Source organism: Hypanus sabinus, chromosome 13, assembly GCF_030144855.1.
Source record: "Hypanus sabinus isolate sHypSab1 chromosome 13, sHypSab1.hap1, whole genome shotgun sequence".
NCBI classification, from domain to species: domain Eukaryota; kingdom Metazoa; phylum Chordata; class Chondrichthyes; order Myliobatiformes; family Dasyatidae; genus Hypanus; species Hypanus sabinus.
The window spans coordinates 50,990,582-51,003,720 of NC_082718.1; the positions used below are offsets into that span (position 1 = coordinate 50,990,582).

The window sequence follows — 13,139 nt, forward strand, 5'->3', positions numbered from 1 at the left end:
TTGATTTCAACCACAAATGATCACAGTTGGAATTGGTTGTCTAATCCAGGATTATCACGACGATGTCTGATGATTAGAGTTACTTCTCAGCATTTATATCTTCATTTGTCAATTCATTGGCTGGTTTACAAAAAAAATGTTGAGTGACAAAGACTTAGAGGCCACTTTATTAGGTACACCCATACACATGCTATTTAATGCAAATATCAAATCAGTCAATTATGTGGCAGCAATTCAATGCACAAAAGCATGCAGGCATGTTCAGACCAAACATCAGAATGGGGAAGAAATGTGATCTAAGAAATCATCCATGGGATGATTGTTGGTTCCAGACTGTTGGGGTGATTTGAGATGTCAGAAATCGCTGATCTCCTGGGATTCTCACACACAACAGTCTCTTGAGTTTATAGAAAATGGATCAAAAAAACATCCAATGTGCGACAATTCTGTGGGCATAAATGCCCTGTTTATAAGGGATATAAGGGATAAGAGAAAACGAACCAGACTGGTTCAAGCTGACCGGAAAGTGATAGTAACCCAAATAACCGTGCGCTACAACAGTGGTGTGCAGAATTGCATCGCTGTATGCACAAAGCGTCGAACCTTCAAGTGGATGGGTTACAGCAGCAGAAGACCACACCGTGTTCCACTTCTGTAGTCTCTTTATTAGGTACACTCCTGTACCTAATGAAGTGGCCACTAAGTGCTAATTACACAAGACCCTAAAATTGCAGCAGCAGCACTTAAATAAAAAAAAGTAACTTTATGTGTGAAAAGTCAAAGTTTGAGGATTACAAAGACACTGGAACAGAATTAGGCCATTCAGCACAGTGAGTCTACTTCGCCATTCCATCAGGGTTGATTTATTATGCCCCATTTTTCCTGTCTTCTCTTACCCTTACTATTCACGAACTTATCAACCTCCGCTTTAAATATACCCAATGAGTCGAGGGAACTTCTTCTGCAATTCACTCTATATAGGCCTTTCAATATTCAATAGGTTTCAATCTTCCCCTCAATCTTCTAAACTCCGGAGAGTACTGGCCGAAAGCCATCAAATGCTCCTCATATGTTGACCTGTTTATTTCCGGAAGCATTCTCGTGAATCTCCTCTGGACTCTCTCCATTGCTTGCACACCAAGTTTTATAAGGCACATTCTGGTAATGATCCTCTCAAAACATCGCAGTGCAAGAAGCAAGCATTTAAACATTCTTCCTGATGCATTCTGACAAGCTGCAAAATAAACATTTGTCTGTCAGAGCTGCCAGCAACAATGACTTGTCAAAGAATATTGTTTCAAAAGCAGGGATTTTCCCTCAGCTTCCTGAGATTAAAATGAAAAAAAAACAGTAATTCAGTAGATTGTTTTCAAAAAGTTTTAGTTAATCATTTAGATTAATTTTTAAACAGAAACAAAGACACAACTTGCATTTTATAGTACATTTTGCTCAAGGACATTCCAAAAGAAAATATCATGCCATATTAGGAAAGATGCTAGAATTGGTAATTACTAGATTTTCGGCAGTCTTAAACTGGGAAAGAAAGTACACAATGGAAAAGGGGATTTCCAGAGCCCAGGTCAGCAGCTAAGACACATCCACTCATGATGGAAGAAGTTAAACCGGGATGTGCCAGAGACTTTACTCTGAGGATTTTGTAACAGGTCATTGACCTAAAATGTTTATTTCTCTCTCCACTGTGACTACTTGTCCTGCTGAGCATTTCAATCATCTCCTGTCCTTATTGCAAATTTAGTGGAGTCAATTTAGAGAATATTCATATCTTTCTAGAGCAGAGTTTGCTGTTTCATTGAACACGCTCGCCTTCTTCAGAGACACGAGAAGATCCAAATTCCTTGATTTGAGAATTCCCTGCAGGCAGGGACTTTTGGCTGACAATATGCACGGAAAGATCCCTATCTCTAGATCTAAGAATTCCCCCACACAAAGGGACCTCATTTGGACAAGATGCACAGAAAGATCCAATTTCCCCATTTGAAAATAACCTGTACAGAGATATCCTATGCCGGACAAGATACACAGAAAGATCCAGTTACTAATTTGTGCATCGAGTTATTTTACTGACAGGGGGTTCAGCAAGACCAACATTCACCCCCACAACCACAGAAGTTTTGCGGGGAGCTGCCTGCCACGAGTGAGGCGTAACTGGCGGTGGGAGGACTGGCCCGGGGAGGGCGGAGCTCCAGTATCCCGGCGGGCTGCGCGGCAGGGGTCGGGCGCAGCCGGCGGTGGGAGGAGTGGCCCGGGGAGGGCGGAGCTCCAGTATCCCGGCGGGCTGCGCGGCAGGGGTCGGGCGCAGCCGGCGGTGGGAGGAGTGGCCCGGGGAGGGCGGAGCTCCAGTATCCCGGCGGGCTGCGCGGCAGGGGTCGGGCGCAGCCGGCGGTGGGAGGAGTGGCCCGGGGAGGGCGGAGCTCCAGTATCCCGGCGGGCTGCGCGGCAGGGGTCGGGCGCAGCCGGCGGTGGGAGGACTGGCCTGGGGAGGGCGGAGCTCCAGTATCCCGGCGGGCTGCGCGGCAGGGGTCGGGCGCAGAGCGGACTGTGGGAGAAGTGGGGCCAGTGCAACCTCTGCATTGCTGATTTTCAAGTTGAATGTAAACTTTTCCACTTGCGTTTACGCTTTTGTTGCCTGAGTGAAGCTTTAAGGCGGGTTTGAAAGACTAACTGTGAATTTACTGTGTGCTTTCCCCATCTAGCATTTGTTAATCTCCGGTTTGGAAATGTCCGAGTTCATGAAAAGCGATGTTTTCCTCGCCTACTCCACGTACGCCTGTATCGTGCTAATGAAGATGATGCTAATGGGACCCCTGACCGGTTATTTCAGGATGACTCGTCGGGTAAGGTCACCAACGTCAGGAATACTGCAATAACTGATTTAAAAATGAAAACATTTGTTATTTTAGTTACTTACTGAACATTGTGCAAGGATGCGTGTTTCGCAAAGTTATTGCATTGGCAGTGACTTAAGCTACAGATTGAAGTAGTTTTTGGTCTGTTTTGCACTTCGTATAGTTCGGTGCTAAGGATTTTGTGGCTTGTTATTTACATCAACAGGGCATGATACGAAAGTTCAAACACGAGGAAATCTGCAGATGCTGGAAATTCAAGCAACACACACAAAATGCTGGTGGAACACAGCAGGCCAGGCAGCATCTATAGGGAGAAGCACTGTCAACGTTTCGGGCCGAGACCCTTCGTCAGGAGTAACTGAAAGGAAGCATAGTAAGAGATTTGAAAGTAGGAGGGGGAGGGAGAAATTCAAAATGATAGGAGAAGACCAGAGGGGGTAGGGTGAAGCTGAGAGCCAGAAAGGTGATTGGCAAAAGTGACACAGAGCTGGAGAAGGGAAAGGATCATGGGACGGGAGGCCTCGGGAGAAAGAAAGGGGGAGGGGAGCACCGGAGGGAGATGGAGAACAGGCAGAGTGATGGGCAGAAAGAGAGAAAAGAAAAGGAGGGGGGAGAAAGCTAAATATATTAAGGATGGGGGGAGTAGGGGCATTAACAGGAGTTGGAGAAGTCAATGTTCATGCCATCAGGTTGGAGGCTACCCAGCCGGTATATAAGGTGGTGTTCCTCCAACCTGTGTGTGTGGCTTCATCTTGACAGTAGAGGAGGCCACAGGTAGACATATGGGATTGGGATGTGGAATCCAACCTGATGGATGGCATGAACATTGACTTCTCTAACTTCCATTAATGCCCCTCCTCCCCTTCTTACCCCATCACTGCGTGTTCTCCATCTCCCTCTGGTGCTCCCCTCCTGCTTTCTTTCTCCCGAGGCCTCCCGTCCCATGATCCTTTCCCTTCTCTAGCTCTGTATCCCTTTTGCCAATCACCTTTCCAGCTCTTAGCTTCACCCCACCGCCTCCGGTCTTTTATCATTTCGCATTTCCCTCTCCCCCTCCTACTTTCAAATCTCTTACTATCTTTCCGTTCAGTTAGCCCTGATGAAGGGTCTCGGCCCGAAACATAGACAGTGCTTCTCCTATAGATGCTGCCTGGCCTGCTGTGTTCCACCAGCATTTTGTGTGTGTTGATAAGAAAGTTTGTGGATGATACCTAAAATAGGTGATGTCATCATCAACATTGAAGAAGGTTATTAAAAATAATTAACTGTGTGAGTGAGCCAAAGAATTGCAAATTATCCTAGTTTGCTGTGCTTCAGTTTGAAAGCTTTCACCATTCGACAGGTTTCAATGAGGACACCCCTTATTCTTCTGAATTCTAGTGAATACGGGCCCAGAGCCATCAAACATACTTCATATGACAAGCCATGTAGTCTTGAAATCATTTTCGTGAACCCCCTTTGAACCCAAATGTTTTATAAAGTTTCAACGTTACACTCTTGCTTTTATATTCTAGACCTCGAAATGAATGCTATCCTGAATTGCTTCTCCGAGTACTCATGGGCAAAAGTTCAGTGGGTTTTTGTATTTTTTTTCTTTTTTTAAAAAAAGCTATGGATATGTTCTTTGCCCATCTGCGGTGTAGTTCCCTGATTGAGCTCAAAATAGTGTGTGTGTCTTGGGAGTGATAGGCTGGGCAGGTGATTCTGGCCATCCAGAATCAAATGAGTGTTACTGTGGGGTGCCAGTACTGTACTAGGATGTTGACCTGAGAGAGATTACTGACATTGGTTCACTTTGTCTTTCCAGTAAGTTGAAGGAGTTTGTGGGGACGACAATGGTAGCAACTTCCCAGTGTTTTGCCATCCCTGTTGTGAGTAGTCCAGGTTTCAGAAGCTTATACAAGATAGTGGATCACTCTTGTCTGAAAGACCGTGAAGTGTTTTTTTTACCTTGGTCAAAGACTGTGCTAGTGTTGGATTTCATCACTGATGCTTGCTTTCACTGAAGGGTAGCTCCTGAATTTAGGGAAGTGGCCCATATTTTTCAGGGTGCCACTATATAACCTTCATTGTTGGAGGACGGTGTGGCAGTTTCTCCCGGGTCAGTATCCCTAGTTATGACATCTCAGTTACTGCAGTCAGATATGTCTCCATTTTGAAGATGCCAATGATTATGGTGCCGCTAAGGTGTCTGGTAAATATTTCTCTTCCTGGAAGCTAATGGTGAGATGGCGAATTTGTGACTGGTGGGCTTCACTGTTTTAGGACTTGAGCAGGGATATCAACTGCTTCTAAGCCCTTATTTCTGAGGAGGGATCTGGTTCTTCACAACTTCCAGGTGGTTAGAATTGATAAGACTGGACTGAGCATGTTGCTGTGAGATGGGAGTTGAGGGACAGAGTCATTGAAGTGTTGCTTCCACCACACAGTCTGTCTGTTACTGACAAGTTTTGCCTCATTCTTGGGTGTTGTAGCATTAATGGTTTTGACAACATGGTGGTCATAGATTTACTGAGTCTTCTGCACTCTTTCCATCCATCATCTGTTCATTAGGTCACAGGTTTCTATGTATTGCTGCCTTCAACTACCATTTGGGGCAACTTCTTCTTCCTTCAGGTATGACAGCCTGAAATTGTTTCGCTTCAACTGCTTCTCTGACTTTGTTTTAAAACAAAATTAGACTATCGTATTTCAGCCTTGCTGCTTGTTTTTATGTCACAGACTCCCAGCCCCGTTTGGCTTGATACTGTTCTCTATAGTTCTACCAATTAAACCCCAAATTCTGTACTTTCCTGGCTGCTTTGAAATATTTATGGCAATGCTGCAGACTGGATCAGCTTTTAACTAGTAGCTGTTTTTCTTTTATTGTTGTGCCCTCTGGGTATTCCCTGGTGCCTTCATAGTTGATTCCAAACACTATTTCTTCCCATTATTGATAGGGGAATGTAATCTACCTCACCAACAATGACATATCAATTTCCTCATTCCCCCGCCGATCTTTTTTTTTCCCCTCATCTTGGTCCACTGTTATGTGGATGTGTAAGTGCTGGTCCCTTTTGCTTCCACTCACCTGTGTCTGAACGATGTGAAATATCTGATGCCAAGCCCCTGGATTGGGCTAGTTCTCATTTAGCTTTGCTAACTACTCAGTGGATCCTGAAATTAGTTGTCTCTACTCTACCAACGATGCAGTTGAAAGTTAAGAACTGAGAGATTAGTGCCACATTTTGAAAGTTTAACGATTTTTTTTGTTTTGCAGGAATCATTGGTAATGCTGCTATAGGATATTTATATGAATATTTTAAAATGTGAGGAGAATAACTGTAGATGTGAAGGATATAACGTGTGGAAGGTGTAATATAAAGTTGATTTTGATTATTGTGTAATTCTGCCAAGTATTTCTTCAAAATATTATAAGATAATTACTGTATGCTCTAAAGATATGAAAATCCATTTCAGTGAAGAAACCTTGATAACTGTCACCTTGAATTTCATTTTGCCTTGTGTGGAAAACACCATGTTTATTTCTACTCAATCTTGATGTACAAGGTTCATGGTTGTAAAGTTATTGTGGAAGTTCACGTCACTGCTTGGTCAACCATGTGACCTGGCTAAATGCTTCTTAGTGGGAAGAAGGAATTGAATTTGCTTCTATTTTAACTTAATAATGTTTTGGCACTTTATTGTACTTTTTAGCTATTGAGTTTGCAATCAAATTGTCCCTGTCTTTTATATTTAAAAAAATAAAATAAATAAATAAATCAGTGCGAGAAAATCTGGGATAAAAACAATGTGTTGGAAATACTGATGAAGTCATAGAGGACTTGTGGAAAAGGAAATGTTTCAAGTCCAGTTGGTCTATTTAAATTCATGTAGCATTTAAAGTCTCAGCAGTGGATCACTGTCTTAGTTTCCACATTTTGTGTGGGGACTTGTCTTTTTATTGTCTTGTATTCAGAATAATTTGAAATGCACATTCTTTTCTCAAATTTCAGCATAAAATTATTCGTATCACTGTATTTCCTTTTAAGGGCTGAAGTAAATGCTTTGCTAAAGATGTATTGTTTTTGACTGGATTTATTCCTGTCAAAACTCATCCACACAAGGAATAAACAGTATCATCATCATTATGTGCCGCGCCATATTGATGTGGGTGATCAGGATCAATCATGATCACGATTGTTCTACAGAAGTCTGTTTGCCATTGCCTTCAGGGCAGTGCCTTTACAAGACAGGTGACTGCAACCATTATCAACACTCTTCAGAGATGGTCTGCCTGGCGTCAGTGGTCACATAACAATGACTAGTGATATGCACCAACCGCTCATACGACCATCCACCCTGATCGAGGGGCTAAGCAGGTGCTACAGCTTGCCCAGGGGTGACCTGCAGGCTAGTGGAGGGAAGAGGTGCCTTACACTTCCTTGGTAGAGATGTATCTCCACCCTGCCACCCAAAACAATAGCATAAATGATCAATTGGAAACATAAAATTTGCTTAAAGTTTACATTTTGACTGCACCTATGCTTGTATCCTGTTTTTCTTCAAGTTTTAAGTATTATTAATCCAGCAGGGTATAAATAGCAGATTAGTATTTGAACTAATATCTACTTATGATAGTGGTAGACTGAAGAAAGTTATGTTTTTTGTCTATAATACAGGTCTTTTAAAGTTAATGGCCCGAGACTACTTTTTGTAATAGGATATACTTTTGGCATCCATTTCTGAAATTTATAATTACTAAAGTATTCTGGAAGACAGCAGAAGTTAAGCATTCCTAGATTTACACATTGTATGACTTGGATGAACAATGCTTTCATTCAATTAACAAATAACCTTTATCTAACATGATTTATGACTAGGCCTTTTCCAACCCTGAAGATGTTGCGTTGCATGCTGGCGGGGATGAAGAAACCAGGAAAAAAATGCTGAAGACTGATCCCGATGTGGAGCGTGTGAGAAGGTAAGGGTTGTTTGTGATTGAAAGAAAACACAATTCATGCAGGTCCCTAGTGTGATCGCACTCGGGACGCTGAACATCGCCACTTTCCAAAACACAGGAAAGATGTACTTACAATAAAGGGAGTGCAGTAAAGGTTCAGCGGATTGATTGCTTGGTTTGTGCGGGAGGAGGGATGTCACATGATGAAGTGTTAAACATTCTTGAGTTTAGAGGAATAAGGCATGATCTTACTGGTGGCTGGAGTATCTAACCTTAGTGCTACCTGTGCCATTTTTCTGAGCAAAACACACGAGGTACTGGAGGAACTCAGAGCTGGGCAGCATCTAGCAGTAGGATAAACAGCTGATGATGCAGGCTGGAAGGGAAGGGGGCAGAAGCTGGAATAAAAAGGTGGGAGGAGCAGAAGGAGTTCAAACTGGCATGTGATAGGTGGGACCAGGTGAGGAGGAAGTGGGTGTATGGAAGAAGTAAGAAGCTGGGAGGGGATAGGTGGTAGAAGTAAAGGGCTGAAGAAGAAGGATTCTGATAGGAGAATGGAGTGGACCATGAAAGAAAAGAAAGGAAAGGAGAAGGAGAATCATGGAGAAGATTGGGCAGGTGAGGAGAAGAGGAGAGAATTGAAAAAGCAAAGGGGGGGGGGGTAGAATTGACTGAAGTCTGAGAAATCAATGTCCATCAAGTTGGAGGCTACCCAAATGGAGGTATGAGGTATTGCTTCTCCAACCTGAGTTTGAGCTCCTCATGGCTCTAGAGGAGGTCATGGTCAGACTAAGGATGGGAAGTCGATTGGCTGTCAGAAGATCCTGCATTTTGAGGTAGAGTGAAGGTGCATGTCAAAGTGGTCCTCCAATCTGCATTGACTGTTCCCCTCCTTAGATGCTGCCTGACCTGCTGAGTTCATCCAGCGTTTTGTGTGTTGCTCAAGATTGCCAGCGTATCCAGAATCTCCTGTGTAGCTATATTTTTAGTTTCTCTCAGCATGTACTAATTAATATCATGTGTATTTTGTGATGCAGTTATATAGTTAATGCTAATCCAAGTTTGTTACCTTGTGCTTATCACGTTTGTAATGTGCAGTGACGCTGCTGCAAAAGGCTGGCTTTCTTAGTAGGCTTGCCTGTCGCAACAAGCATAGACTTAGTCCCAGAGTGTATTGAATCTTTGGAATTCCCTGTACAAGAAAGCTGGGAAAGCTCAACCTCTGAGTACATTCAAGAGATAGTGACTTAATTTTGGACATCAAGGATGTAAGATTAAAGCAGGAAGTGCAAAAAGACTGTTTCCTACTCTAGCCTTCCATTCACGTTTCGTTAATTTGAAAGTGTTAACTTCTGTGTGTTTAAACCAAACTTGAGTGCTTGTTTCTTTTGTTCCTTACAGATGTCACCAGAATGACCTGGAAAATATTGTTCCATTTATTGGCATCGGACTCTTGTACACACTGACGGGGCCGAACCTGACCACTGCTCTACTGCACTTCAGAATCTTTGTTGGTTCCAGGATCTTCCACAGTATTGCATATCTGCTTCCTCTCCCCCAGCCCTCACGAGGTTTGAGCTGGATTGTCGGTTTGATAACTACCTTTTCAATGGCTTACAGAGTGCTGAAGGCAGGGTTGTACCTTTGAATGAAAACAACAATTGTACACCGGGCATTCTTTAGCTTTACTTTTATTTCCCGGATTCCATTCTTTAGTTCTTATCCTCACTAATAGTATTTAATAACAACAGCGCAAGTACAAAACCCAGGTTTGATTTGTTGGGAGAAAAAAATGAGGTCATAAGGAAGACAAAGCAAGTTGCAGGATAGCTTTGCTTTTGTGGATATGAGCTGAGCTTGTGGCTGTTCCTTCACCAACTGGAAAAACCTGTTTGGGAAGCTGTTTTTAAACATAATTATTCAGCAGTGTGTATTGGCCAGCTTTCACAGTCGACATTATGTCTGTTCTTCCACAACCTATCACAGATTAATAAATGCATTTGGAAATTGGACATTTTCTTGTAATGAACTGACCCATAGATAATAAGCTGGCAAAACCTAAGTTAAATATAAATGTGCAGCTGAACCAGCAGCATTTAATCATGGTTCTAATTGAACACACAAGGGATTTATTCACATGTGTTGGGGTTGAGATATGTTCATTTTGGGCTGATGACTCGTGCTTGTTTGAAAGTTTTTTTTTGCTTTTGCAATCTGAGTACTTTGAAAGGTTTATCAGCTTTTCAAACTATTGCTCAATATTTTAGGTGAGCCAGACACTGCTGTCTCTCAGTGAGAGAGACATTCAGGAAATCAGGCTTGTCATAAACCAGGGAAGGACCCAACGAATGGAGAGTGGGAATGGCAGGTACAAGGCTATTCTCTCGGGGTTGGGTGAAATGCAACTTGACCTGAAACAAGATTGGCATTGCTTCAATTTTGTTTTATAGATTTGACGTGTTAGCTTTTACCTCAGCAGGTTGTGAGTATATTATTTCTTGGAATTGTGTAAGTGTGAACATTCCGGTTTAGTGAGTCCAAAATGCACATATAATGCCTAAAAATGTATGGATTTCAGATTCAATTGGGTTAAACCTGTGGTGCAATAAAATTGGAGTTAGATGGACTATTATGATACAAGTCTTCAGCTACTGTAGCAAACTTTTTAAATCACAGTTGCCATGTTCTTAAGATGCAGACCTTATTTCTGTTATTGGACTGAATCTTGGTGCATCTCTATAACTTAAAACATTTGCTCAGAAACACCGTACATGCAGCACCACAGCTAAGTGATGGGAAAAGTGTTTAGACCAGTGCAGTAAGAATGATCATTGCCGTAGTTGTTCAGATATATATTTTTAAATCATTCCAAACCTGCTGGAAGTACTAACATCACATTGTTTGACAGAGAGATCTGGTAATGTTGAAGTACTCTGTGGATAGCACAAGATCAATTGTACCATCACAGCTTCTTGATGGGATTTAGCCCAAAGTTGGCACATGCTTTTCATACCCCTAATCTCTGTTGATCCATTGTAGTAAGTAAAAACTGTCTACGATCCAGGTGCAAATGTATTGTTTTCACCCTATTACATACCATTTCCCAAACTTACTTTAGCATTGTTATTGTTAATTAATAGTCATCACTTGGTGCTTCCTCTGACATCACCGCCCCATGCTGAATACCCGCATTAACACATCCACTGTTTTGCTATGTGTCACTTATGGTGATATAGTTGGAAGAATTTTGCTAAAATGCTTATTTTTGCTAAAAAGAATGAAAATTGTTGAAATTCTTTCCAGTCACCTTTTCATTGTATTTTCTGTCAATAAATACTTGAAGTAAACATGCTGTGGTGCTTAACAAAGCTAAGCTACTTTTTATAAACTCGAGTTTCTGCAAATGCTGGAAATCCAAAGCAACACACAAAATGTGGAGGAACTTCGCGTGTCAGGCAGCATCTATGGAGGAGAATAAACGGTTGGTGTTTCAGGCTGAAACCTTCCATCAGGCCTGGAAAGGAAAAGAGAAGGTGGAATGGAGGGGAAGGAGTCCAACCTGGTAGATGATAAGTGAAGCCAAGTGAGGAGGAATGGGGAATGGAGTAAGAAACTGGGAGGAGATATAGGTGAGAACAGCATTAATGGTAGAGGAAGGGAATCCCTGTTTATAAAGAATAAATACATCTCAGGTGTTCTGGAATGGAAAATTTTAACCTGAGAATTGATGTGGTGGAGTCAAGTCAAGTCACTTTTATTGGCATTTTGACCATAACTGCTGGTACAGTTGTTACGGATTCGGCAACAATAAATATATAAGTGAGGCAGGGTTTTTTTTATAACAAATAAAACATTTATTAAACACTGAAAAACAAACCCCCAAAAGTAAACAAACTACTAACGTAACCATAAATCAACTGCAGTGTGGCAGCTTAAACAGTTCTTGAAGGAATAAAGTGAAAACAGTTCTTAAAGCGATGTTGCAAAAACAGTTCTTCAAAGTAGTCCTGCAAAAGTTCAAAATGCTTACAGTCCATTAAAGGAGAGACTTTTTAGACGATTTAAATTCTCTTTCATGTCATGTTGTTGCGGTTCCCAGTCGAACTGTACTTTTCCCGGAGAATTTACGAAGATGAAAATGAAACTGCTTAAAGGCGCTGACCTTTCCTTTCCACAACTGTACCCAACCCTTTCTGCTATTATTCACAGGGGTTAACACGGGCACAGCCAACAAATTCCCTCCGAATGAGGATCAAACAAGGTCGAACCTGTTTCACGGTTGAAATCGACTTTCCTCGATCTTTTCGCTCCCGAACTCCGATCTTCACTCTCCACTGATTTTTAACTGGCAGTATTATAAAGAAACTGCCAGCAATGACCTTTTAAACTTTAGGCATTAAATAAAACTCCACCTTTCAACCAAATTGCATCATAATTTGGACCACACAGTGGCATGGAGTCAAACTGGCAAATCCAGCCACGAACTGCCCCTCCTCACAGGGAGGGTCCCTCCTTTTATAGTTTAAAAAAAACCTGTCACATGACCTCTACTGGCGGGAAAATGACGTCACTTCACCTCATAAGACCACTACCTTAAGTCCAGTATAGCTTCAACACCACTGTCACGTGACCAGTACAAGATACCCATGGGTACTTAACACAGTACCTAGTAAAAATGAGACATTTTTTCAGGATCATAGTGTTACATGACACAGTACAAAAACTAGACTGAGCTACATTAAAAAAAACTAGACTTAGATTACAGACCTACCCAGGACTGCATAAAGTGCACAAAACAGTGCAGGCATTACAATAAATAATATACAGGACAATAGGGCAGTAAGGTGTCAGTCCAGGCTGTGGGTATTGAGGAGTCTGATAGCTTGGGGGATGAATCTGTTACATAGTCTGGTCGTGAGAGCCCAAATGCTTCGGAGCCTTTTCCCAGACGGCAGGAGGGAGAAGAGTTTGTATGAGAGGTGTGTGGCGTCCTTCATAATGCTGTTTGCTTTGCAGATGCAGCGTGTAGTGTAAATGTCCGTAATGGCCAGAAGAGAGACCCCGATGATCTCAGCTGACCTCACTATCCGCTGCAGGGTCTTGAGATCCAAGATGGTGCAATTTCCGAATCAGGCAGTGATGTAGCTGCTCAGGATGCTCTCAATACAACCCTTGTAGAATGTGATGAGGATGGGGGGTGGGAGATGGACTTTCCTCAGCCGTCACAGAAAGTAGAGAATGTTGCTGGGCTTTCTTTGTTATGGAGCTGGTGTTGAGGGACCAGGTGAGATTCTCCACCAGGTGAACACCAAGAAATTTGGTGCTCTTAA

The 13,139-nt window shown here is 42.4% G+C and overlaps 1 protein-coding gene across 1 annotated transcript; it reads left to right on the forward strand.

Annotated features, from left to right (window-relative positions):
* The first annotated feature begins 2,432 nt into the window (after window positions 1–2,432).
* Window positions 2,433–11,156, forward strand: LOC132403861 (microsomal glutathione S-transferase 1-like). The gene is made up of 4 exons (XM_059987608.1): window positions 2,433–2,612; window positions 2,715–2,855; window positions 7,730–7,830; window positions 9,211–11,156. Exons 2-4 carry the CDS (start codon window positions 2,739–2,741, stop codon window positions 9,455–9,457), a joined length of 465 nt encoding a protein of 154 aa, XP_059843591.1. The 5' UTR covers window positions 2,433–2,612; window positions 2,715–2,738; the 3' UTR covers window positions 9,458–11,156.
* Window positions 11,157–13,139: the final 1,983 nt, after the last annotated feature.

Coding starts and splice junctions, on each gene's coding strand:
- LOC132403861 (XM_059987608.1), top strand. CDS start 2,739: ATGTCCGAGTTCATGAAAAGCGATGTTTTCCTCGCCTACTCCACGTAC. Junction 2,856..7,729: donor ATTTCAGGATGACTCGTCGG/GTAAGGTCACCA, acceptor ATTTATGACTAG/GCCTTTTCCAACCCTGAAGA. Junction 7,831..9,210: donor GATGTGGAGCGTGTGAGAAG/GTAAGGGTTGTT, acceptor TGTTCCTTACAG/ATGTCACCAGAATGACCTGG.